The following is a 26915-nucleotide window of genomic DNA, read 5'->3' on the forward strand; positions in this document are numbered from 1 at the left end:
AACGGGAGCGGGCTCTGCCCAGGCAGGTGGGGTTGGAGGAGGGTGCCGGGCGGGCAGCGCCGTCGTCGTTTCCCCCTACCTCCACATTGGGAAGGGCCGGCAGCCGTGGGGTGAGGAGGGGACTGGGGGAAGTCTCCCTGGTCGGCATCCCCCTCGTGGCGGGGACGGGAGGGAGGCAGCTCTGGGAGGAGCTGCTCGCTCGGCCCAGCCCTGGGTTGGGCTCCTGTCCGTGAGTTCGTTCATCTTTGTGCTGTACTGGCCAGCTGACCTTCAGGGCCCGGAGCCGCCCTGGTGTTAGAGCACGAGGTTCCCCAAGGCCGGCTTCCACCCAAATGGAGTACTGTGGTCTCGCTTGTGAGAATGGCATGGGTCACTTTCCCTGGGCCTAGAGGGTGGCATCACCTCAGTTCACCTTGGCATCCGTCTTTCAGCCCGATATTGCTAATTGTTTTCAGTCACTCTCCCATGCCTCTGAAACCCCTATCTGAATAATCTGGACCTCATCTTTAAGTATCCAAGTGCAGTTTCCCGTGGGGCAGGGCTTGTACAAGGAGCACTATGAGACCTTACTGGGGTGCCTGCTCTTGACTGCTTCCAAGTGACTTGGGACACAATTCCAAGGACCAGCCGTAGATTTGCAGTGATGTTTATTCAGTTTGGGGGAAAAAGGAAAGACTGAGAGCCTTGCAGAAGGAAGAGAGGAAAGAGTATGCTATAAATCTTCCATTTTTCTGGAGCAGTACTTGGGCATTTTTACAAGTGCCCTAGATTTCATAAGACCCAGAAAATAACTGTGCTGATGCCTTTCACATGCAGTGAAATTCTGTGTTAGAAAGTGGACATTAGAAACCATTCCTCTTAATTTCTTCTGAGACCAATCCTCTGTTCACTTTTATCAGTATAGGGTCCATGGAAGGTAGACACCCATGACAGGTCATTGCCTATGGTGTCACCATGAGTATCCTTTAAAAAAGTGAAGAAAGATACTTATGTTGTCCTCAGAGTTAATCACAGTTGAGAGTATAAGCAACAACTTTGTCTTATACTAAAACAAAACTGAACCCTGTTCTTTGGCATAGATATTCCCTAATTCAATTAAGTTCTGAGGGTTTGATTTCCATTATCAAATTAATGTACATTAATGAAGGTCAAAAAAGGTAAACTCCTGTCATCCATTAATAGTCTATATGCAGTGTTTGCCCTGTGTTATGTTTGCATGCTGATTTCTGTATCAATATCCCATGTGCATCTAAGATAGCATGTCTAAGACAGATCTGCCCATGTGGGACTTGGCCACAACCAATGCTGATTGCAAGGTGAGAGTATTAAATGCATGGCTGTAGCAATCCTGTCCCCCAAGGCTTGGGAAAGATAGGGTGCTCAGGTAAATGAGGTCATAATGATAGTGATCTTTTTGTTCATTTTCCTGGTATGGGCAGCTTAGCAATGGTCATGGAAGGTCAGGAGGTCAAACAGCATGACATTTATTCCTTCATCTCTAGTGTTTTATATTTTTACTTTTTCATGGAATATAGACTTGTTTTCATATGCATGGCAAACTCTAGTAGCTCTAATGATATATGCATCAGTATATATAATTTATATCTTTGTATATGATTTATACATTTGTATATAATTGTATATATAGCTAAAGCAGCCGAAATTATTCACGCTTTGGACAAAGATCGTGGAAACAAGGAGGCAGAACACCTAATAGTATTACTAATACCATGCAGCTGAACTTAGTTACAATATAGCTTTACCAGACCTCATGACTAACAAATTGATTCTGTCCTATAACTGAGGCAGAGCCTCAACATAATTGTAAATCTGAGAAAAGACATAATGAAAATAAGCCTAATATCCTGCCCATGCAGAATTCTACTCCTCTTTGTTGCATACTGCAGTTCTAAGAGACTGTAAAATATTTTTTCAAATTAGTCTTTCTCTTGCTTGCTCAGAGTACCGTCCAGACACTGAGCTATGGGACATCAAGCCAGTGCCATTCTTTCTGTGCATGAATTGTGTACTGTCTGCTGTTCTTGCCCTTAGTGGATAACAATTACAAAAATATCTTGTGATTCTCTAGAGAGAAATCAAACTTGGTGTTAGTCATTGACGCAAACACTCCATTTAGCATGTGACCTCATCTTGAGTACTGTGTGCAGTTCTGGGACTCAAAATTTAAGAATGGTGTTGAAGTCCTCGCTTGTGTCCAGAGTTTGGCTTGTCTAGGTTGGAGGAAAGCAGGCTGAGGGGTGACCTCATGGCTCCCTACAGCTTCCTGAGAAGGGTAAGTGGAGTGGGAGATGCTGATCTCCTGGGATCCAGTGGTAGGATGCATAGGAGTGGTTTGAAGCTGCACCAGGGGAGGCTTAAACTGGACACTAGGAAGCATTTCTTTACAGAGAGGGTAGTCAAACACTGGAACAATCTTCCTGAAGAGGTGGCAGGTGGCCTAGGCTGTCAGTTTTTAAGAGGCATTTGGACAATGCCCTTAATACCAGGCTTTGACCAGGTCAGCCCTGAAGTGGTCAGGCAGTTGGACTAGATGTTCACTGTAGGCCCCTTCCATAGGCAATAGCCTTTTCTACTCTTTTCTATTCCATTCCATTTCTAAAAAATGCTAACAGTGATAGCTCCAAGATGGAAATGTGCAGGTTACACTGTTTTTTTTTTCCTAATGGGTACAGTTCTAAGACAAATGCTGTGTATTACAAAGGTGCCTGATGAGACTTTAAGATTTGCTAATTGGTTTGATGTGTATGTCCAAAACCAGACTGTATTAGTGATTATCAGTTTTGTGTATGGCATTCTGATACAGAAACTAATACAACTGTTCAGGGAAAGAGCACAGAGACTATTTGTTGTTTTTTCTGGGGAGTTTTTATGTGCATTTTCTAGTATGTGAGAAAACCCATAGGTAACTGTAGTTATGGCGCAAAAAATAGTAGCACTTGAAACCAAACCCTACAGAACGCATGTTCACTGTGTGAACAGCCTCCTGTGTGGATGACTGTACCTTAATTACTCAGCATAGTTACTGGTAGGCCTGAAGCCAGGGACCTTACTGCTCCAGAGATGAGGGATAATGTTCCCCACCGTACATGGCCGGCAGACAGCAGCCTCTGCAGGTGCGGGGGAAGTGCTGGTACCTCCCTCTGTCATGGTAGGGCTCTTCCTTCCCCATTCTTGTCAGCTGCGTCATGTAGGATCTGGTACTCTCTGAGCTGCTCTCGACAAGACTTTTGTTATCAGCTTTTGAAGCGCCTTTTGTTGTTGATGTTGTTCTTGTTGTTGCGTTCTAACATCCTGTGAATTTTCTTGTGGAAATGGTGTTTTGAATTTTTTTTTTGATTGCCGTGTTTGGGGCCCTTACCAAACAGCTTTAATAGGACAGTTTGATGCTCTACAAACTAATGAGGGGCGTATGATTTTCCGTGCTGCACCAAATAAACAAGAGGCAAAGACGGACCGCGCGTTTCAGGCCGGCTTGGCCCTCGCAGCCGTCTCTCGCTCCCCTCCGGGGAGCCGGAGGTGCTGCTCGTGCTGATGACCGGGGAGGCCGGCAGGGGTAGGGGCGGTGCAGGCGGGCAGGGGCTACACAAGCACTCCGAGCTCTCCCCGGCCTTCCCCTGTCGACGGCGCTGCCCCTGCCCCTCTGCGGCGAAGGGTGGCGGGGGCCGCCACAGCCGGCGAACTCGGTGCCGCTCCGGGGGCAGGGCTGAAGCGGCTGCCCCCCCGCTCCCGCCCCGGTTATGAAACCGCGGGGGAGGGGCCAGTGCCGGCCGCCGGCCGCGGTGGCGCCGGGAGAGCCGAGGCCGCGGGAGCGCAGGTGAGAGCGGGGTGGGCTTCCCGCCCAGGCCGCGGGCACCGGGCCGCGCCGGGGGCTGCGGGGCGGCCCCGCGCCGGGCCCGGACCTGCCGGAGGGGCGCCGCAGCCTGGGCAAGAGCCTGCGCCATGCCCGCCCAGCTATATTTAACGTGGGCAGATGTCCGTGACGGCCATTCAGGAATTCTAAATAAGCTCACCGAGAGCACAGGCTCGGCCTAGGGATGCTCTGCGGGAAGGCGCTGCGGCTGCGGAGGGCGTTTGGCGCACGGCCCGCTGGCGGCAGAGAAGGCCGTGGGAGGCCCGTGCTTTTCCTCAGGGGCCCGGTGGTGTTGTGGCATAACACGGGACACGAGTGGCTGAATCGTCAGCCGTCAGAAGAGCAGTTCCGGTGTGGTTGCCAGGCAGTGTAGGAGCCCGATCCAAATACCAGGTGGTGGTTGTGAGGAAAAGTGGACATTATGCAGGAAATACCTTCTGAGCCCATTTGTTGCAAGGCCAGTCAGCCCTGGCCATCCTCATAAAAATTCTGACCTTTTGCTTAGCTGAATCTAAAGAGCTCAGTGTGAGCTACCAGAAAAACAGTTAGGGTATTATGTGGTTTCACAGATGTACTTTATGCAGATCTTTGGGTTTCAGGCTTGAAAGTCTGGTAGAGGCACATCTGTCAAAACATATTCTAGTGCTTTAGGATACTTTAATTTTCATATGTGAACAAAGAAGATTTTATTGAACCTCTCTTGAGTAGAGAACAACAAAAAGCTAGTGCCATCCCAATGAAAGAGGATACAGGTCTAATCATTACCTTCAGACTAACTGGGATATGTTCCATTCCACATTTCCTCTCTGTCATCTGGTTAGAAGTGTATGACAGTCTTACCTTCCATGCTTTGTTTGCTTTCAGTGGTCAGACAGAATGGCTCCAGTGAACCAGCCAAAGGACAAGAAGCGTGAGAGGACACAGCATTGGCCAGAAGAGGCAAAATCAGCTGGGAAGAGGAAACGGGACTATGGAGAACGAGGGAATGAGAAACAAGAGAAGAAGTTGTTTGTGAGAAAAACTTCTAAACCATCAGGGAAAATCGGTAACATTTCCTCAGAATCTTATTCTTTCTCCCTACCAGAATTACTGCAAATGACGGGCATTGACTAGTTGAAGAGAAAGAATGCCAAGAAGCATGTTCAGACATGAGTGTTCAGATTGGGTTAGATGTTGAAGTAATAGGCAGACTTGTGCTGGGGTAGTACACCCTCCAAGTTTTTGTCTAGTGAGTGTGTGTGCATGAGACTCTGTACCCCTTGATAAAAGCCTGAAGCACTGAAGATGCTGTTATAGCTCATTTGAGGGTGGCCAAGTTTTATGGAATTCCTGTATTACTAGATCTCTGCTTTAGTGTCAGACAGACCAGTCTTGGTAATACATTCTTACTTTCATGCAATTATGAATGCAGTTGCTAGTTTTAAGACTGCTATCCCACAGCATCCAGTTTGAACTGGTATTTGAACCCCATTCTTTCCCTGTTCTAACTTTTGCTACAGTTAGTAGGAATACTTTCTATCTCTGTTCAGATCATAAAGGACAGAATTTCCTCTAATTACTTCTCCTCATGTGCATTTTTTTCCTTTAGTGACTAACTTACGAAAAAGACCAAATCTTAAAGATTTGTGATGTAATGTGGAGTTGTGATTAATTTCTAATACACTGGAAAGTTTAATGCTTTGCATTTATTGAGGAGTTTTTCTAGACTTTATATACAGTAACTTCATAGAATCATTTAGGTTCAAAAAGACCTTTAAGATCATAGAATCCAACTGTTAGCACAGCACTGTCAAATCCACCACTAAACCATGTCCCTAAATGCCACATCTGCACGTTTTTAAAAATATCTTTAGGAATGGGGACTCATCCATTTCCCTGGGCAGCCTGTTCCAATGGTTGACAACTCTTTCAGTGAAGAAATTTTTCATGATAGCCAATCTAAACCTCTCCTGGTGTAACTTAGAGACCCTTTTCTTCTTCCTAGCACTTGTTACTTGGGAGAAGAGGCCAACTCCCCTCTTGCTACAGCCTCCTTTCAGGTGGTTGTAGAGAGCAATGTGGTCTCCCCTCCCCACTTTTCTCAGATCAAACCTTTAATTCCTTCAGTGGTTTAGGAGATCACTAAGGTTACTGTGTTGTGTGGAGATACTGTGTGTTTTCTGTACAATTTTGGCTTGAGGATCCAGAAATTACTGAAGTGTTTTTCAAAAGTCAGAGATACAGGGGTTGTATGATTTTGCACATTTCCATTGTGTGGTCTGTAAGTCCAAACTTGGGAGTTAGCAGGGTGAACAGTGACTGTGGAGGCGAAATGCTCTGTTTGAAAGGAGTTCTGTCTCTAATTGTAGATAGTTAAAACATCTTCTGTAGTTAACTTAGCTACATGATTTTATTGTAACTTCATGACCTGATTTTTGTATTTGGTAAGCATCTGCCATTCCTGTAAGATACTTCACAAAAACGAGGCTAATCATATTTTTTCCCTTAACCCTTTCTTAAAAAGATGAAGACCTTTGTATTTGAGCTTCCCCATTCTGTGTTCTAGTTTGTGTGTGTTTGGAATTTTTTTCTGCGGATCCATATAGGACAGTTTCTGTTTCTTACAATTAAACCACCCTTTTAGAGGGTTTCTTTCAGCTGATTCTAAAAAGGCCTGAAGCTTTGTTTCTTAATAAATTATCCTTCATTGTAAAATGGCATCTGAAAAAAACCTCTCAATTTCTGTCACCTCTGAAGCAGGAATTGTGGACACCAATTCTTCAGTGAAAAAAAGGAATTAGGAATTAGAATAGAAATATTTATGTACGTATTTCAACAAGTGTGACAAGTGTTCTCACTGTGTGAACAAATAAGTGTGCTTTTCTCCATTATTGCCTTAAAGAAAGATTTAATTTAGGTTCTAATCATATAGGATGATACACGTGTTTTCAGTCTTCTGTGTTTGTTTTTTTTTAAGTGTCCTTAAATGAAAATAGCATTTATGTTTCTTAAGAAATGTGTTTGACATTTAGATTGCCTGGGGTGTTGCAGACCATTGTTGTGGGAATGATTAGATCATAGACATGGGACTGAACAGATCTAATTTTTACATAAAGGTCCCTGAAGACAAAAATTGGAACATGAACAAAATCTAGAAACAAGCTGTGCTCTCAGCAAAAATCACTCCAAACAGAAAGGTTTTCAGGCGGTGAGGCATCAGCAAGTCTATTATCAAAAATGAAACTCACAGCGCTGTAAGCAGACTGTATGGGCTACGGCATGAGCAGACAGAAAGTTCTGATTCACAGCAGGCTTTTCAGGAACTGTGTGGGAGCTCATGTTGCCATACTTGGGAAATTTTCAGGTGTTCCTGCTGATCACACATGTGACTTTTCTTTTGCTGTATGCAGGGGCTTACCACCTCCCATGGCATATTTCCAAGTTGCTGGGTATTTGGATAGCAGCATTGTGTTTTGGGTATGAAGCACTGAAATTGTATGTTGTCCAAGAGGTGCACCACCCACCTGTGGCATTGCTTTAGTCCTTTTCTGTTATCTTTGATAAATCTGTGAGAAAGAGAAGGAAGGTTTAACAAGAGAAAGCTTACACAAATCTCTGGTGGCCTATGGGATGCACTGGACTCCATAATTGCAGAAGCTGCTGCACCTTAGATGTGTAAGAATTATTTAGAAGCTTTTATCTTGTGGCTGAAGCTTTTCATAGATGTAGCAGAAAATCCAGATGTCTTCCTATATTGTTTATATTGAATGAGCAAGACAGGTGTTGCTAATCAGTAAGTTTTACTCTTTCTTTTCCTCACTGGCAGGTTGCAGTGGAACTGGATTTGTGATGAGAAACAAGAGAGTCCTCCCCTCTCAGCTGGAGCGGCGATGCAGCATTGTTCATTATGTCTACCAGAAAATGCTGGGAGGCTCCATTCAGGCACAGCTCAGGCAGGTGAGAAGTGTATCCCTCAGGACCTGTTGGACATCTCAGCTCCCTACATCAAATGATCTTCAACACAAGCAAAGGAACTTTAAGGAGCCTAAAAAGTTCCCCACATACACAGTTTGTGGCTCCAAGTCTGGTGCACCTTTATGTTTCTTAATTCTGTAAAATGCAAGAGCTGAGATGGCTTTTCCTTTTGGTTGACCCAGCCCAAATTTTATCATTTGTTAATTCTGTACTTCCCTGAATCATATTTAAACTTGTCCAGTCTCCCAGTTGAGTTATTGCACAGTGATACTTTTGCCTGCTGATCTGACTGTTTTGTGATACTGTTCTTGTATCCACTCTACTCTGTCAGTCTTGTCAGGTTAAGTGTTGATTTTTTATCTCTTCACAGACATAGTCTTCAAGTCCATAATGTTTACTGTTTCATAGAGCCAAGTGCCTTTCATTTGAAAATTAATTCTTCCTGTAACATCCATAGCTGGGAAGCACCTGGGCAAGCTTTGTTGTTAAGATTTTGTGTCAACATATTAACATTAATGACAATTAGAAATTGTTAGCATTCCTCATTCAGAGAATCTCAGGGATGCTTGCAAAAGTCATAATTTTCTTTACCTTTTAAACAGAGATTGGAGCTGGCTTTTCTGCGTTCTCTTTCCTCATACTGCCTCTTTCGAAGAGCAAGTCCCTTTGACAGGAGAGTGACGTGTCTGGAATGGCACCCAACCCACCCCAGTACGCTAGCTGTCGGTTCCAAAGGTGGAGACATCATCCTTTGGGATTGTGAAGTACTTGCTAAAACCTGCTTCATAAAGGGGGTAAGCCTCTGTATGTGAGGAATGGGTGGGAGGGAAAACTGGAGTACTATGAAATACTGCAGATAGAAACTGAGGTTTGTTGTGAGAAGCACAGAAGGGTCTTGGGTTTCAGAGTAGGTAGTTATGGGTAGGACTGAGATGCAGCAGCATGTCTGTTCCCAAGTCCCAGACTGTTTTAGCACTGGGGAGAACTGAGGCAAGGTGATTAAGTTCATAATGAAGCAGCACTTGGTCTGTGCTGAGTGGAAAAATAATATAGCAACTGGCAAAACCAAGGGATGCCAGAAACAAGTAGGCAGAGAGAGTCTGTCTGGTTTAGGTTTCGATCTTTCTCTGCTCATCTTTTATTGTGGCAGATGAAGAAACATCTTTGGGGAGAAACAAGGTACCTTTATGTCATTTGAGAAACTAAGACAGAATGAATGGTGTGTATATATGGCATACCCTTTCATTGCTGTATTCAGCCATTTCCATTCCAGCAGAGGATCAAAGACTGTACCTTTTATCACCCTTCTAAGTTAAGATAGATACACATTGAGAGGTCTATCCTCCAGAAATTCCAGAGTCACTTTTCTCTTTTTGTGAGTAGTGTGGTGCCAGACAGCAAGGGAGTACCTTGCCTGGGGACTGAAGGAATTCAGATTTGTCCTCCAGGAGGGCAGCTCCTGGTTTAGACAGCCATCATGTCAGAGACATGGTTGTCTTTCCTGCTTAGAGGACTGTGGTGTGTTTCACTGTTACTGTAAAGACATAGGAGTGCCTGCAGACTTAGAGAACACACTTTTCTCCTTCCCCATCACTCAGTGGATTTTTCTTTTGTTCATCCCCTTCCTTGTAGATGGGAGCTGGAGGGGCCATCACAGCAATGAAGTTTAACCCTTTTAACCCTAGTCAGCTGTACACTGCGTCAGTTGCCGGCACTACCACCCTGCAGGATTTTAATGGCCATACTGTCCGGGTCTTCACCAGCACCGAGGACTGGGAGTAAGAATACAGTAATGCTTTGGGCCTCTGTGTCCTGCTGGCAGAAAGCACTACAGAGGGCAAGAGAAACAGAGAGAGACATGTTTGTCTCTAATATGTGAGAGCTGGGCTTCCTCTTTCCCATATTCATGTCCTTTGTCCTCTGAATTTCAGGGAGGCTCATTCTTTTTATTTTTCCTTGAAATGGGGTAGTGGGTAGGAAAGCTTTTCACTAATGGGGAGGGACTCTTTGATGCTGCTTACTTCCTGTTGTATGTGAGTGAGTGGGGATCCAGTGGATTTCCTTATTTGTCTCTTCTTAACATATCAGAAAGCTCTGTGCCCTTGGGGACTGTCTAACCTCTTCATCTGCTAGCAGTGCTGCTTGTTGTCAGGTGGTTTTTACAGGACAATTCATAGTTCTCTCCATGCTTCTCCACAAATACCACTGACTTGAAGCAGTGCCTGCCATTAGGGTCATACCAGTTCATCCCACCAAGCTTCTGGTGCTTGTCTAAAATACCAAAACTAAGAGTCTGGGTTCCTTCAGTAGTGAGTGAAAAGAGGAGATGAATTGCTAGAAGCAGCTCTCAGAATTATCTTCTCAAGACTGTTTTTTTTGTCTGTGGACTCATGAGGAAGCCTGAGATCTTCAATTAGTTACTTGAGTTCTGTGCTTGAAGGTAAGTGACAGAATTTTAGTTAGCTTTCACTTTACTTTCCCCCACCTAATTCTTTCTGAGTGCAGCTTTGATGATTACTTTTTAATTCCGCTGTTCACCTGCAAGCTTATAATAGGGCAGAAGGTGAACCCAAGTCATGCTGGGATGACTGGTGGGGTGAGAGGAGAGATAAACTGCATCCTGAGACCTAAGTAGTTGTTCTGTGAGCAGCAGATGGAGTGCACATGAGTACCAAAGAGTTTGGGGACTCCCAGGTAGCGCTCTTTTCTTCTTTGTGTAGGGTTTCCACTTTTGCTCAGTAGATGAGCTAGGGGAAAACAACATAACAACAATAACAATACAACATAACACCATACATAACATTCCTGCCATGGGCTTCGCAAAAGTAAGATTTGCACTTGGCTTTTCCTGCTTGTTGGTACCTTGAGAAAGACCAGATACAGCACTGGAAGCAGCCTGTAGGGAGCTAGTCAATGTAGCCTCTGTAAGAAAAGCTTGGTGCTGGGCTATGGGACTTTACGTGGTTCATGCAGGGAATGGTGCTGGTGTTGCTTGTGATCTCCTAAGCATGGTCTGAGCCAGGTAGTTCACTGCAGATTAGTCCTATGTCCATAATAGAAGCAGCAGTCCTTGCTGTTAATGAGGTTTGCAGCCCAAACTTTGAAGGCTCAGAATGTGTGTGCTTGGGTTTGAAACAGGTTAGAAAAAAAGAGTTCTTGTGTATGTGGTCTGCCAGAAAGCAGTGCTTGTACCTAGAGAAACTGACAGTGTGTACCAGGAGGTGACTGTTGAATTAAGATTTTTCACTTTCACTCTAACCTTGTTGTCTCTTGGCTTTGTGTGTATTTCAGAAAGGGCCAGGAGATTCTCTTGGAGACATCAAGTTCAGTCCTTATGAGGCAGAGAAGCTTTATGTGGCATCAGGTGATGGCACCCTAAGTCTGCAGGATCTTGAGGGCAGAGCGGTGCAGGTGATCTCTCGTGCCCTGGACTGTGGCCATGAGCATCATAATGTTTGGTGAGAAGAGGGCACTGCAAGGTTAATTCTCTATTCCTTGGGGTTAATGCTGTGTTGCTTCTTCATCTCTGTCAGTGTTAGGAGACTCTTGGTATGAATTGGTCCCCTGGGGGAGCTTGGAGATAAGGTCCTGGTTGCTAGGCAGCCACAGGGCACTTAACATAGGCTTTTACATTAGCTGAGCGTGCTGGCCACATCTTCCCATGTTACTTTCTGCTGATGCTGTCCTATCTTGAAGATACTGATAGCTTTTCACTTTATGAAGTGTGAGGTGAGAAGAGCAGAGTAGCTTCCTTTTTTTCATTGTTGTGAGTAGTCTGTTGTCAGTGGCAGCTCAGGTAGCATAAGGAAAGCCGTGCAACATTCCTGCACAATCTGAGTTTCAGTTTATTTGAGTTTACCCCATGGCCCTTTTTTAGACTTCAGGCTCACCATGTTAATTTTCATGGCCTTGAATTCTTAGAATAATGTATCTTGCAAGTGAAGCTTTTGCAACAAGTTCCCAAAGGACCCCAGCTTTATTCTCACTGCCCTTCTGGAAGAGCTGGCATTAAGACATATGTCTTGATCAGATAAGTAAGTTTCTATTCAGTTTTGTTTCCTGAAGCATGAAGTTGAGACAGTTTAAATTGCAACTTCTCAGTCCAAAGCTTCTGTCTTTACTGCTGCTTCAGTGTTTTGTGGAAAATATAATTTTAAAGCTGTTTCTCCACGTTTGTCGAAGTCCCAAGGATGTTCTGATCTTTCCCAAGGTATTTTCATATGCAGGCACCAAGTGGTTCTTCAGCCTCGATTATGTTCCACTGTTGCAATGTGTTGCACTCCACCTAATAAACACTTCAAAATGACTTTGAAGATGTTTCACATTCAGTCACAGACAAAGCATTACTGATAAGCTGTCCTTCTTCCTGATACTCAGGTCCATACCACCAGGCAGGAGATTGCAGTTACAATCTGTTTCAGTCTCCCTTGTCAGGGAGGAGATGTGAACCAGAACTCCACTGTCTTCACTTTCTTGTAGGAACAGCACTGATTTGTGTCTTTCCCTCTAGTTGCTGGTACTGCAGTGTGGACGTTTCTGCAAGCTGCCGTGCGGTGGTGACAGGTGACAATGTGGGCAATGTGGTCCTGCTCAGCACTTCTGGTGAAGAGGTTTGTATGGCTCCATGCAGCATCTCCTCTACAGGAATCTTCATGGCTTATGAGCTTTCCTACTCTACAGGGACACTGCAAAGAGGAGCAAATGACTTGCAGCTCAGGAGATGAGTTCACTCATTGTCTGGGTGGTGAGAAATCCTCCACCTCTGCTACCCAGTAGACATTTTACGTTGTTGAGTATAATGGTAATAATTTCTAAAAAAGGAATTATTACCTGTCACGTGCTGCCCCTTCCTTAAGTGTATTTGCTACTAGCCAGAGTAATTATAGGGTAACCTGAAGATGTGAGCACCCTCTGCCAACAACCTTCACACTTCAGAAACTTAGTGCCCTGATGGGAGTCATTTAGGAGGTACTGCTTTGCTGTGCACCTTCTGTAACCTGAGAGTAGGCACGGAGCAGTAGTGCAGTGAATATTGGGATGGAAATTGCACTCCTCCTGTTGGACACGAGAGGGCAGGCAGAGGCAGACTCTGAGTCTGGAGTGTAGCGAAAGAGGAGAGAATAGTTGGAGTGGGCCCTGCTTCAGGAGCCTGCTGTGCTGTCACACTGGCACTGCCCTCTCTCCTGCATGTCTGTAAAAGTTTGCCACCCAGTGATCTGTGGCCAGAGTCAGCTGTGGAAAGTAGTGCTCCAAGTTACTTGTGCTTATTCAGTGTTAGTTGCTGACTTATGTTTTTTTCCCCCTGAAAGAATGTGACAGTCTTTTCTGCAGTAGCGAGATATCCATTATTCTAGAGAGGATAGGCCAGCTTCAGCCTTTAGATTAGAGATAACCTTCTGGCTTTGTATAGAAATTTATTAATGGCTGCTTTGTGTTTAGTTGTTGTTGTTAATTAAAATATTTGTTCTACCCTCATGTTTCTTTTGTGACATGTTTCTAGAAGCCAATTATATCTTCTCTCACTTTTTTACTTAAAGGAAGGTTTTTTGATTTTCCACACAAAGCAGTTCCTTCCATCTTGTTATCTTGGCAGCAGATTTTCTCTACACGTTCCAGTTTGTTTAAATCTTTCTGCAAGGGTGGCACTGCTTAAGGTCTTCCAGATATGATCTTGCTTAGTACAGTGGCACTAGTACTTCCCTCCATGAAGGCCTGGGCTTGTATTTTCTTTTCTCATAGCTGCAATAAACTGTCAGATCAGAGTTTTTCTAGAATGAAATAATTATTTGCTAAGGTCATTCTTTTCCTTTATTGTTTCGAGTGAATACACTCTTGGTTTATTGTAGAAGATCTGTTACTCTATAAATGTGAGACCTCTTTACTTGGTACTAGTAGATTATAATTTCATTTCTTAATTACAGATCTTGATTATTTTTTTTTTCCTACATGATTTTCTGTTTGCTGCAGGTCTGGAAGCTGAAATTGCACAAGAAGAAAGTGACTCATGTAGAGTTTAACTCTCGATGTGAGTGGATGTTTGCCACAGCATCTGTGGATCAGACAGTCAAAATCTGGGACCTCAGAAACATCAAAAACAAAACAAACTTTCTTCATCTGCTTCCACATGAGAAACCTGTCAATGCAGGTGAGTTAAGGATTTCATTGCATATTCCATTGCATTGGAATTCTACAGGGTCCACTCAGCTCAGCTTTTATTGTGGTGGCAGCATTAGGTTTTGCTCAGATTCCAAGTTGTATGGTAATTAAAGTAAGGAAGCTGTTGGGAATGTGTGGCCAGAGGCAGGGAGGTGGCTAGGGCACCTGCAGCACCTTCTTAAGACTTGCCATACAAACTGTGACACTGTACCTTAGAAGTGAGTTTGAAAGCAGCAGTGGCTGAGATTAGAAAACAGAATTTATTGGGGCACTCCCTTTAACAAGAGCAGAAAATGGAACTCAAACCTCTGTTTCTTGGGGGCAACTTTACCAGTTGATGGAAGTCCAAACTCAGGTGTCCATCTCATTATTCTGCTGTCTTTCCACTTGAATGAGCAAGTTTCTTTCTTTGTAATGTTTCCTCCTGTGATTCTGAAATGAGAATAAATTTTCTTCTTAGGTAACCCAGCACGGTAGGTTTCAGCTTTCTTTTTGTAAGAGTTTTGAATTTGTTTGAGATAGGTAGTCTGTCTTATCAAAGTCTTACCTATTGGGACACACAGCCATATTCACATCTTAATTAAAGAACTAGTGATGGATTTTCAGTCAGCGAAATGTGACACTTACATGTCTTGTCAGTCACAGCATTGTGATCTTAACTTTGCATTATTGTCCTGCTTTCCTAGCTTACTTCAGCCCAACACATGGTGCCAAGCTTTTGAGCACAGACCAGCACAATGAAATCAGGGTTTACTCATCTTCAGACTGGACCAAACCACAGCATCTGATTCCACATCCACACAGGCAATTTCAGCACCTCACACCTATTAAGGTGAGTTAAGTCTAAGAGGAGCATCGTGCTTGGTGCTAGCAGCCATCTGCAAATCAAAAATGGTCTGATTTCTGGTCAAGATACTACACTGGTGGGTGGATATTTACACTGCTGCAACTCCCAGTGCAACAGTGTTCTCAGGCTGTGGGTGGGATATACTAAGAGTTGTTCCCAGTGTCAGTTGTCTGGATTGTGTCAGTGCTGAGCTGAAACAGCTCTAAGCTCTCCATGACTCTGTTTCCTGATCAGGCAACGTGGCATCCTCGCTATGACCTCATTGTCGTAGGTCGCTACCCCGACCCCAAGTTCCCCGGGTACACGCTGAACGAGCTGCGCACCGTGGATGTGTTCGATGGAAACACCGGCGAGATGGTCTGTCAGCTCTACGATCCAAATGCTTCTGGGATCATCTCGGTGAGCTCTCAATTAACACTGCTCTGTCTCTGGGAAAGAGGCATGGCCTAGGGACCAGAACCACATCCAGTTTACTTGTGACAGACTCATGCTGTCACGGGATATGGCTGCCAGCTAAAACTGCTGACTCAAGCAGGGCTAGTCCTTGGGCCTTTGTGGGATTTTTGTGATACTCTTAGGGAACACTTGTTTTTCCAGATGGTTTGTTGCTGTTATATAAGCTGTGGTGCTCTTATGACTGTTACGTAAGCAGTGATGCTGTTACAGACTCTTGTGTTTTCATTTTCAGCTCAATAAATTTAACCCTATGGGAGACACACTGGCTTCTGGCATGGGTAAGTAAAGAGAACCTGGGGCACTAAATGTGTGGGTTCTAGTCCCAGAAAAGGGCTGGCTTGTTATTCCATGCCATCCATGAAGCAGTAGAAGAAAACAATGGAGGGGGGAAAGCGTTTTCCTGCTAGGCTGTGCTGTTTCCCTTTGTTTAGTTTATCTCATTTCCTACGCTGCAGAGCCAAGTTTAGTCAGCTTTTCACAGGCTGTGTGGGATTAAGTTAGCCAGCTATAGATTTAGGTCTTAGACCTGTGACAGATGACACTAGGAATTACATATATTTCTTAGATCAGATTTCCATGGCTATGTGGACACAGCATCTGCAATAACTATTTTTGCATCTGCTATACTTCAGAAATACCTTAGAAAAAGTCTTTTGAATGTCTGGCATTTAAGTGACACAGCCTAAGGTATTACAACTGATGTAGAGTTTCTGATATACAGTATTTAATTTTTCTTTTCAGGCTTTAATATTCTGATCTGGAACCAGGAGGAGATGGCAGCCAAGAAGCATGAACATCTCTTGAAAGCCATGACAAACGAGGAGATTGAACCATGAGCGAACAGAGGATTGGAAGCTGGAGTTCATCCAGACATGGAGGGCAGAGGCAGGCAAACCCTGGCACAAGCAAACTAAAAAGCTAAGTTAATGTCTGGGGAGCTGTAGGAGATGAAAACAAAAAGCAGTGATTCTAAACCACAGGGAAGGAAGTAAAAAGAGAGGGATCTAGAGAACTGCTTTAGTATTTTGATCCTTTCTCAATCCCAGCGTACAAACTCAGTTGTTGGCAATGGGCAGTATAAGCCATGCAGGGAATTAGACTTTGTCCTTCCTCCCCGGATCTGATGTTGCTTCCTTGATCCTCTTGGCCTCCCTTTCTAGAAAGTTGTGTCAGTACTTGGTTCCTCCAAGTGGAGTTACTACTCGTTTTCTGAGGCACTAGGAAAACTTCAAAGACGTTCCCAGATCTTGCTGAAGTTCCTGCTTTCAGCCTACCATATCTGTTTGTCATCACTTGTCAGAGGTTCCCATTTCCTGTAGTCTGCAGTGGAGCAGCTCATGACAGGGTCCCCAGCCTGTTCTAGCCCAGCCAAGTTGAGAAACCATTTGCTCTCAGGATTGACATCCTGAAAAGATAGAATGTTCACAAGGGTGAATTCATGGATAGCTTGGGTATCTTAGGAAACACCAAGCTCTCCCATATGCAAGCTTGAAAATGTGTTGGTCAAGACATCAGGCTTAGCCTGTTCTTTGCTTGCAGCTGTTTTAACTGAACCACAAAGAACAGGATGCCAGAGGTCCTTATCACTGATTGCAAGGACAGTATGGAGCTGGGCACCTACTGATTCTGTAGTTTCTATTTTCAGAGTTCTAGGGTGTTTGTCAATGATTAGGCATTTTTTTTCACCTATGCCTATGCGCTTCAGAATGTTTGATAAGAGTGTTATAAAACAGAAATGAGGGATTTCTTCCAAATACCCCTGCTCAGAGCCAAATCTCAAGACTGTTGTTAAAGGGTTAAGTTTTGCTTTTTCTACTTTGTTTACGAGGCTGTTGCTGTCCCAGAGGTTGATGGGATGGGATGGGCTCCAGGCCTGTGCAGATTCTCCACATTCACGTTTATAGTTTTGCAATATTAATATCAATAAAATTTTGTACTAAACTAAAATTCTTTGATAGAGTGGCTGCTTTGAGGATACTACTGAACTGCGTTTGCAGGGGAGGTTTTCTACAGGAGGGCTGAGACGTAGTACTGGGTCTGCAGCAGACCCCTCCAAGCTGGACAGCATTCATCATCAGCTGTATCCCTCAACAGCTGCTGCAGTCAAAACCAGTTTATGTCAAATCTCCCTGTGCGATGTGTGGAATTGTGAAACAGGGAATTCCTTTAGGGGGGTATGCTGCAGTAAATTCTGTCTGCTTTCCAACACTGAGGACACTGGTGCTAACCCTGTGAACTCCGAGAGAAGAGGAGTATCGTTCAGTGCGAAATTGATTTTAATAATGAAATGTATTGGAACAAGTACAGAAAGTCATTCACAGTCAAAATGTCTAAATCATCATAAAAACTTTTCTGTGTATGTGCAAAATTTGGTGCCTTTAAAAATAACAGGTCCTCTTAAATGTACTTTCTATTACCTCTTTCTTGTGCCTGTTCTCACAGGCAGTAGCTTTTTCTTTATGACTGTGTTGCTGTGCAGGAGACCTACTCTGTATCTTCAGAGGACAAAAAGGTGAGGAAGATGCTGAGAACAGCAAGCTGCTTCTGCTGATTTAGGGTTCCCATGCTGGCAGATGCTGATTACGGTGTGGAGAAAAGTCCCTACGGTACTCCTTAGGGGGAACAAAAGGAAATGTTTGTAACCTAAGAACTGGCTTCTGCATCCAAGAGGGGAAGGGAACTGCCCCAGAAAGGGAAGTAAAAGTAGGAAGTGAATGTGCAGTATCACCACGTGAAGAGCCTGTGCTTCTGGTGCCTGCTGCAGTCTCTCATTTTCTGCCAAAAACTACAAGGCAGGTAGTGAGCACTTGGTGTGAAGGTCTGTGCAGCAGCTGCAATGTACAGAGAGGCCAGGCTGGAGAAAGAATCACGCTTTGGACAAAATGCCCAAGCGTGTCAAATAAAGGAATCCACAGTCACCTGCCAACTCTGATCCTTAATGTTTGTTGTCCATCCAGTAGGGAAGACAGGAAGAAAAACTACAGAACTTTGCATTTAATCTAGTCTTAGGTAAACAGCTCTGCTACATCTCTTAATCACAGCACAAAAACATTCTGCTAGTAAAGCATATTCCTTGGGCTGAAATCTGGACTACCTGGAGTACTGGATACTCCCTTTAACAGGTCCTTGAAGTTCAGATGTGGGAAGTAAAATTTCAACTTGGGATCTTTAGACAGAAACCAAGTTTCTTATCTAGAGGGACTTTCCTTTCTAGAGCCAACATTGCACAAGAAACAGAGTGTGAGTTTCTTCAGTCACAGGAATTGCTCTCTCTCATGAGAGAGGTTTTTTTGGGTTTACTCTGATTCTACTCTGAGTGAAATCCTAGGATTGACTGAAAACTGCTAGGTTTTCAGGCTTGTCCTGATTTCAGTACAGTCCTCTCTTGACCCACAATGTGAAGAGAGGAAAAAAAGCCAGTTGCCAGCAGCAACTACTTGACAGCAACATCAAGAAAGACTTTACGTGTCTCCCATCATCTGCAGCAGTTCCCTCTGCATGGACAGCAGATGAGTCTTGGAGCATTGTTGGCGAGGTGCACCCCCAGCTCAAGTCCAGCCTTTCTACCATCAGCAGCCTTATGGTGTGAGGGAAAAGCACTCAAAGCAGGTTGACCCTGAAGAGAAATGCAACTGGATGCGGCAGCTGCTGCAGGCCCAAGCTTCTCTGCCACAGTCATGGTGAGTGGTAACATTTACAGTCACTTGAAAGGAGGAAAATTGAAACTGGCCATGTTAGGAATTGCAGACTGGGTAAGCTGTATGAGGACCAGGGCACCACACAGTACATTGGCTTGAAAATTAAGGTGTCATTTCCTTAGAGTAGCTCAGTTCTTTTTCTTGGTTATTTCTAAAGGACGTCCCTTTAGAAAGTATCCAGAAATCAAGTCCAGTTCTGTTCTGGGATGTAAAGGCCAAAATAGAAGAATGCTGAGTAACTGAAGGTGCCCAATCATCCTTAGGGGCAACACAGCTCCTTCCTACTGCCTGGGAAGGAGTTGAAGCAACTGTCAGGCCTGCTCTTCTCCTTCATTGGAAACGTGCCGGTAGCCAGGGGGCTGAGACTGTATGCGAAAGAGTACAGTCAAGAGGAGAATAATAAGGAGAAGGAGAATGGATCCACACACAGCCAAACCCACAAAGAGTTCTGTAAGGGAGAAAATAAGTGGTCAGCATGGTATCATCCAGACTTTCCCCTTCTGTCACACTCTGGTCAAGCCTGGGCTCACCTGTGTCATGCATGCTGCTTGACACCTTGCATTCTTGCTCCCAGTCCTGGGGAACAACAGGATCTGTGAGTTCTAAGAATCTTTGCAATGGGCATTTATGCTGACAGCCAGGGACTGTCAGTGGGAAGGGTTCCTTCCCACTCTCATTCCGGTAAAACATCTCCACGGAGAAGTTACTGAAAACGAAACAGAGCAAGGTGGTTTTTTTCCTCTAGTTGAAGTCATCCCTTCCCAAAAACTAAATGTGCACACCCTTTCCTTTATTCTGGTGATAAGTTTTCCTCATGAGTCTTCCACTAGGAGCAAGACTGCATGCCCCAGGAGTGGAGCCTAGCCTAGGTATCTAACCCTCGAGGTGAAATCACAGCAGATGTCTTTACTGCAGCCCTCACCCATCATCCTCTTGGTACAGTTCAAATAAATGACATGAGGCGTATGGTGCTTGGATCTTGTTGTAGACATCTAGAGCCATCTGCAGTGCCACAAGTGTGGTGTCATGCTGAGAAAGAGGGAAAAAAACCAAATCAGTCACCCTTAGGCATGTGGCACCGCAGCTCAGACTACACCAGTAATGGACAAGGCAGTGCTGAGGGGATGTCACCTTTGTAACTTCCATCTGGAAAATGGGAGAGGAACTGTACTGCTAGAACAGTGGTCTGTGATGGTGCCAGAGAAGGGGAGGAAGTGAAACAGCCAGATATATACTGCACTGTTTTTCTGAGAATTAATCTCTAGAGAGCAATTTGGAAGAAATGCTTGACTTTCCAGGCAGTAGGCTGCTGGAAAGGGGAGACAACTGTATCCACGCTTCTCAAACATCATATTTGAGTAACATCAACCCATCTAGCAAATAAATAGTGTCTCTCTAAAGTCTGCCAGTCTCATTCATGAGCCTGAGCTAACAGGAATAAGGACACATTGGGAATTTTCCTCAGGGATCCCACAAGAACAATGCCAGATACTGCATCTCCCACCCAGTCAGAGGCAAAGATGCATGTCCTGATCACTGCACGGGCTGTAGGGAAGCTAGAAGGGGTTAAAACTATCACCAAGTCCCAATACCCTGTAAGCAGAAGGAGATGGCTAAAAGCCAGTCCCAGTTCTAACTTACCGCTGAATAGGCAAGTAGTTTTAGGTTTTGATGGGCAGAAGCATTTGCTGCTTTGGTTAGGTTTTTCCTTATGTGATCCAGCAGGACCCCTGAGGAAAGAGAACAGCTGGTAAGAGGCAAAAGCCAGACAGAGCAGCACGAGGCTCCCTCCCAGGTGCACTCACCGCCTTGCAGACGAGCTTTTTCTATCTGATTGTGGATCCCAAACAGAAATTCAAAACCGAAGTCTTTTAGTTCCTTCAAATGAGCCATGACTTCTGGAGTCACCCATCCAGGCAAATCCATTTTGTGTGCTTGCTAGAAAGAGAAACAGAATATTCATGTGCAGGTAGCACAGGTCACAGAGAAGAGGAGGGTGTCTGGACACCTGGCCATACTGCTGCTGCCTTCCTACACTATTTTAAATATGCAATATGCCCCTTTCCCATTTGTGCTTCTGACCTCACACTGCTATGCTGCATACAAAGAATATATGTGTGTTTTGATGTTGTTCCAAAAAATAGTAATGAGAAGAATAAAGACTGCAACCTAGGACTACATTTCTGTGAAAGCACAGCTGGAATGCAAGGTTATGTTGGAATTGATACAGTAATCTTGGGGCATTAACTTTTTATGTGGCTAATTCTGCCCTGCAGATGGCATGCAGTCAAAGAAAAAAAAAACAGATAAGCGAGTGAACTCAGAGTTTCTGGTGTACCTGCACCTGTTTCCCTGGAGGCTCTGAGGGCCACTGAAAGACACTAGACAAAGTTAGCAAGTGCTCTGTGGACAGAACAGTGGGATGCACCACTGACAAAGCCGTGTATTCAAACCCAGGAGCCCAAGAACTGGAAACCAAGAGAAGAACTTGCTTTGCAGCCAACCTGTTACATGAAAGGATTAGTTATAATGGCAGACAAACAGCCGTTGTGGTTTCCCAGCATTACTGAGAACAATTTTCTTTGCCACATCCCATTAGACTTCCAGAAGCTGAGGCTGAATATCCTTAAGGGCCCATTCTGTCTGAGTGGTTCAGAGAAATTCCATCAGCAGCTTAGGTATTTAGTTAGTTCTTCATTAATTTACAAAGAGAATAGCCAGTAAGTTCAGCTATTTCTTGGACTTTTTTATTGTCTCCATCCAGATAGCAGAATGACTCTACTGGTTCAGGTGAGAAAAACAATCCTCTTCAGGGCACTTTTTGCATGACTTACTAAAAAGGAGGAAGACCAAAGCAGCTGAAGAGACCAATCATCCTGAGGGTACAGTTCTGAGTGAGAAACACTCTTTCCTTAACAACATTCTGGTTTTGCTTTGGGACTGTGGGCTGTTCTCCAAGTTCTTGGGGATTATAGTGGTTGTCAGCTTGCCTTCCAGGCCCAATCTGCAGACTCATTAAGTGACTCTTGAAAATGAAGATCTGAAATTCTTGATCTCTCTGACCAAAGGATATTTTTTTTACCAATAGAAGTCGATTCACCGTGATTGTTACAAGACAGGAATTGAGGTTTATGAGACAAAGGGCAGATTTGCATGGTACAATGCAGCTCTGGACTGGAATATTCTCAGCTTGTAGCAACCCAAGCTGCTACTTTACATAGAAAAGTGCAATTCCCTGCTGATTTATCTTTTACACCCCCAAAATAGTGCACACCACTGTACACCACTGCCAGAAAGCAAAGCAGTCTTGCACACTCATAGAATTAGTGTGACACAGTGTCAAAATGCTTTGGTTTACTGTGTCCATAATTCAATAATTCACTAGTTTGACATGAAAGATCATGCTGTACAATTATATACCGAGAAACTTGTGTGTAACAACTTTAAGTATCCTGGATATGTGACCTTTAGTTTAGCATTACCACAGCACAGCTAACTCAATTTCTGCTTTTGTTTAAGTCTTCATGAGATGTCCTTTCAACAGAAATCAACTCAAATCCTGAGTTTGGTGCCCCCATCACAAATGGTAAAGGGTAACATCTGTCTCTAGAGTCTTTCTCTGACAAAGGAAACTATGTCAAAAACAGACGTGAGTGAACCCCACTTAACTTAGGATAGCATTATTTTCTTTTAGATATGGCATTAAAATAAGCACAGAAAGAAATGTGATTGATTTAAAGAACCAGAGAGGTAGATGTAGCACCAGGAATAGTCCTAATTAAGGTCCCAACTTAAATAATAAATTTAATGTTTCTTCAGTTTGCAGAGATCTCATTTCTACCGTATTGGACTTAGGATTGTCAACAGACCATCTAAAGATTTCAGATTGCAGTCATTTTGTAGTGACTTTCAAGAGATAGATATTATGCTGTCCCACCAATACATGTGGTGGGACTTTTTCTGATTCTGACATGATACATATCTGAGCTACAGAGTGGGAGGTATAGGGTGCAAAACCAGGTAATTCTTGGCACATGTCTCTAGTGAGTGGGAAGTGTTATTATTCTGAAATTAGAACATTACTTCTAATTGTAGGGTGAAAAGTTGTTTCATGAGATTTTGTAAAATAATTTCCACCAAACTCAGTGAATCCTAAGGACCAGATTCCAGTGGGTGTAAGATGATGGCCAGACTTACTTCACAGAACAGCGTGTCATACACACTCCATACACTCTCGAGAGAGATATCCCGGATCCCAGTCTCCTTTGCCACCATCTGCAGGAATTGCTGTAGGTTGGAGAAAAGAGAAAGATCTTCAGTTTTCTAATCTCATACTGTATTATATGCATTGGTATCCCTTCCCTTTTCTCAGAGCTTTGATTATACAGAGATGATAACTACAAGCCTAGAACCACCTTACCTCATGTAAACAATCACTTACCCAATTCTCTTTGGTCTTATTTATGTATTCTGCTGAGTGCCGTGTTTCAGTCTGCAGCTGTTCATACCGTGGACAAGGGGTCAAAGGGAACTTCAGTAGCTGGGCAGAGACAAGAGCAGCCAGGTCACCAAGAATACTGGAGTACAGAATTTGCAGTAAACATGCACAACTGTAATGGAACCCTGACTGCATCTATAAACAGCCTCAGGTACTGCCTGCTCCATACTCCCAATCATGTGTGGTCTGCTCAGGTGTTACACCTGACATGCTGACTGAACCCAGCCCCTGAATTCTCTCATCTTTTTCTGAAAATATGAAAACCTCTGCAAGATAGGTCCCAGGAGAAGTTCAAGACAATCTGAATCAAGACTATAGCAAATATTTTTGGACACTACACTACTTGAGTGGTCAATACATGTCTTTGAGATGAACTTACCCTTTCGTCAGACTCAGGGACTGTGTGCACAGGGATAGGCTGCCAGGAGATGTTAGGGTTGAACATCTCTTGTCCTCCTGGGGGATAGAGGCCTGCCAGATTGGCCTCTGCACTCATCAGTGTCCGATCACAGTCTGTGCTGCGGATGAAGATCTGCCAGGACAGGGACAGTGCACCGTTACTGATGCTCCTGCAAGTGGTGATGCTCAGGCACAGATGATGCGCTCGCCCAGGAACACTGCCAAGTCCCTGCAGCTGCTCACAGACAGCAGGGGAATAGGAGTCAAAGGGACAGAGCCTGCTGATGTTGGCCTGGACAGAACTGTAAGGGCACACACAAAGACAATCTGCTGTCTAATACTGGAGCTGTCTGGTCTGGATCAATGGGATACCCAGGTGCACTGTGCAGAGGTTAGAGATAGAAAGGAGTCTGCGTCTGAGGAAGGGTCAGAGAAGAGGAAGACAAAGATGCAGGAAACTATGGGTACAGATAGGAAATATGCTATATTTGCATAGCAGGACTGAGGCAAACTCCTGCATTCTGCTGTCAGTTCTAGGAATGACTTGACTGTGCTCAGGAAGAGAAATGGCTTCTTCAAGCCTCAGTTTTTCCATCTGAGAAACAAAGACAAGAGTGATCTAACAGAAGAGTAAACAAAAATACGGAGGGCTGGCATTTTATTTGATTATTGTGGGCTCTTGGGATTAATGGGCCAAGACTTGACCATTCTAGAGTTCTGACCCAGGAAAAAGGAGAAATGAGAAAAATACAGCAATGTTCAGAAGGTCAAAATGGCAAAACTTTTAGTATTCTTGTATCTGTGTACTGAAAACAGTTAAGGGTAAACTAGAGAAACAAGAGGACCAACAGGAATTCCATATAAAGGAATGTCCCAGGAAAGAGCATGTTTGATCTGAAACAAGAACAAAAAGTCTGAAGAATGAAATGTAAAGACAGTGATTTTTTTAAGTGTTAGGACAGAAACATAAAATATATATACTCTGTATAATCTCTCTCATGTGAAGTGTACCTCAGAAATTTTACAGTCACAAGAAAAAACCCAACTTGTCTTTTCTCCGACATCAGTGTCTGCCCACTTAACAGTGGCTTGAAAAAACTGACCCTGTACTCATTAGACAGGTTTGCTTTTATCCTTGGTAAGCTCTGAAGAAATGAGATATTTTAAAAGATAAGGACCTAATTCTAGAAGTATCATAAAACCCCCAAGCAATTAAGCCCTGAGTGTACATGCTTTCTTCAGCACCTTTTGCCAGGCTCCAGCCTGTCGCTGAGTCAGGTGACAGACGGTCATATGGTGTCACCCAGAGGCAACACTTCTTACAAGGGAGGTTGCTCAACTTGAGCAAGGGTTCAGGCTTGGTTAGCAGAACAGCTTTTGTTTGCACATCTTGGTTTGTTTTTTTTTTTTTTTCTCAAGCAAGAGAAGGAAAAGAGTTCCAACTCACAGAAGCTGTATAAGAGTGAAGTATGTTTGGAAAGGAAATACTGAGGATAGTTAAAGGATCTGTGTTTGAGCCAATGCTGGAAGTTTTGTTGATGAAGTAAATGTCAAAGAAGGGATGTAATCTGAACTGTGACAAGCTGGGTTCTTACTGGAAAGCCCTAGAAGGGGAGAAACAAGGAAAAGTGTATGGGATTCTTAGTTTGCCCCATCTGTTCAGTCAGCTTAATTGAGCTCAGATAAAATAACTGAAGTGGTGCAGAGCCTATAGTGGGACAAGGGGCCTTGGCTGCCTGCTGTCCATCTGAACCAGCCTCTCATTTGGACACCTGTTCAATTGATTCAGTACCAGCTGATTATTAGCAGAGGTACTTGGGAGGATTTTTGATTTCCTTACTTTTTAAATCTTTTATAATGTGCTTAGTACACGGTTCCACAAGGGCTCTGTGACTTTTTCCAAAATAAACCTACCAGTTTCTCAAGAACTATTATAAAATGTGAGGACATCCTAATGAGAGAGAGGGGAATTAATGGCTTTGGGCTACTGTCAATACTTTACAGTTGAAAGGAAATGAGAGGGTCATTGCTGGTCAGTGACTACTACTAATAGCTACAGGCTCTGGTAAGATTGTACCTCAAGTGCACTGGGGAGGGTAGGGCCAACACGGGCTGCATTCTTGTGAGCTATTGTAACAGGAAAAAGAAATCTCATAAGCTTGAGTAAGAAACAAATACCAGCTACAACAAACACTGCTGTTTAGTTCCCTGGACTTCAGAGTGAGCGGCTCGAACAGTCTCACAACTCGGGCTGGATTTGCCTTTGCACCCGGCGGCCAGACTCAGCACAGAGCCTGCCTTGGGCCCTTCTTCTTCTTCTTGCAGTGGGAAGGGGCTAAGGGACGAAAGTACTCGGAGACGAGTCCCGGCGCCGGCGTTTCCCGTCCCAAAGGAGCCACCCGCAGCCCTAGCCCGCGCGGCGGCCGGGGCCCACCGTGGGGCGGCCGAGAGCGCCGCTCCCCGGGCCGGGGGCTGGCACTGACCTCCTGCCGCCGGTACGTGTCGCTGAGGAAGTCGCGGTAGCGCCGCCGCAGGGCCTGGCCCAGCTCCCACTGCTGCCGCATCCCCACCTGCAACGGCACCGGGCGTCAGCGGCGGTCCGGACCCCGGCGCGGCCCCGCCGCCCGCCCCGCCCCGCCTCGCACCGCACCTGCGTGAGCTGCCCGAATCCCTGGGGCCAGGCGCTCTCCTGGTACGGGTCCCGCGGGAAGGCCTTGATGGGCGAGCGGTCTCCGTGCCGGTACACCTGCGGGCGGCACAGCGTCACCCCGGCCCTGCCCGGCCATCCCGGCCCGGCCCGGCTCCCCCCGCGTCCCCCCGTCCCCCTCACCAGCGTCACGAAGCGGAGGCTGCGGGCCCGGGCGGGCAGCGGCTGCAGGCACAGCGCCAGCAGCAGCAGGACGGCACCGCCCCGCCCGCCCGCCATAGCGCTCGCACACCGCCCGGAACCGAGCGCCGCCGGCCGCCGGCCTGCGCGGACGGCGTTTCGCAGCGCACAGCCCCGGCCGCGCTGCCGGCCCCGCGCCCGCCCCCGAG

At 44.9% G+C, this 26915-nt stretch overlaps 3 protein-coding genes across 4 annotated transcripts in view; 2 read left to right on the forward strand and 1 right to left on the reverse strand.

Annotated features, from left to right (window-relative positions):
- DDB2 (damage specific DNA binding protein 2) lies at positions 1-17231 on the forward strand. Its single transcript, XM_064424801.1, has 11 exons — positions 1-22; positions 4736-4916; positions 7677-7807; positions 8428-8619; positions 11117-11283; positions 12336-12435; positions 13793-13970; positions 14668-14813; positions 15063-15227; positions 15517-15562; positions 16026-17231. Exons 2-11 carry the CDS (start codon positions 4748-4750, stop codon positions 16118-16120), a joined length of 1389 nt encoding a protein of 462 aa, XP_064280871.1. The 5' UTR covers positions 1-22; positions 4736-4747; the 3' UTR covers positions 16121-17231.
- Positions 14223-26913, reverse strand: ACP2 (acid phosphatase 2, lysosomal). Of its 2 annotated transcripts, none has more exons than XM_064424807.1 (11): positions 26710-26913; positions 26530-26625; positions 26363-26449; positions 23860-24012; positions 23424-23522; positions 23180-23269; positions 20788-20920; positions 20624-20712; positions 19905-20011; positions 19513-19688; positions 14223-14413 (listed from the first exon to the last, which is right to left on the reverse strand). In XM_064424807.1, exons 1-11 carry the CDS (start codon positions 26803-26805, stop codon positions 14349-14351), a joined length of 1191 nt encoding a protein of 396 aa, XP_064280877.1. In that variant the 5' UTR covers positions 26806-26913; the 3' UTR covers positions 14223-14348. The 2 variants fall into 2 exon arrangements, with proteins under 2 accessions (XP_064280877.1, XP_064280876.1); XM_064424806.1 differs by lacking the exon at positions 14223-14413 and adding an exon at positions 17543-19430 and having other exon boundaries at positions 26710-26907.
- NR1H3 (nuclear receptor subfamily 1 group H member 3) overlaps positions 26452-26915 on the forward strand; it is a 31033-nt gene continuing 30569 nt past the window's right edge. The window contains exon 1 of the mRNA XM_064424812.1: positions 26452-26571. The gene's annotated coding sequence lies outside the window, so the exon portion shown is untranslated. The remainder of the gene's footprint in view (positions 26572-26915) is intronic.

Source organism: Passer domesticus, chromosome 6, assembly GCF_036417665.1.
Source record: "Passer domesticus isolate bPasDom1 chromosome 6, bPasDom1.hap1, whole genome shotgun sequence".
Classification (NCBI taxonomy): domain Eukaryota; kingdom Metazoa; phylum Chordata; class Aves; order Passeriformes; family Passeridae; genus Passer; species Passer domesticus.

Coding starts and splice junctions, on each gene's coding strand:
- DDB2 (XM_064424801.1), top strand. CDS start 4,748: ATGGCTCCAGTGAACCAGCCAAAGGACAAGAAGCGTGAGAGGACACAG. Junction 13,971..14,667: donor TGAGAAACCTGTCAATGCAG/GTGAGTTAAGGA, acceptor CTGCTTTCCTAG/CTTACTTCAGCCCAACACAT. Junction 15,228..15,516: donor ATGCTTCTGGGATCATCTCG/GTGAGCTCTCAA, acceptor TTTCATTTTCAG/CTCAATAAATTTAACCCTAT.
- ACP2 (XM_064424806.1), bottom strand. CDS start 26,805: ATGGCGGGCGGGCGGGGCGGTGCCGTCCTGCTGCTGCTGGCGCTGTGC. Junction 20,713..20,787: donor AAAAGCTCGTCTGCAAGGCG/GTGAGTGCACCT, acceptor CTCTTTCCTCAG/GGGTCCTGCTGGATCACATA. Junction 19,431..19,512: donor AAGCAGCATGCATGACACAG/GTGAGCCCAGGC, acceptor TCTCCCTTACAG/AACTCTTTGTGGGTTTGGCT.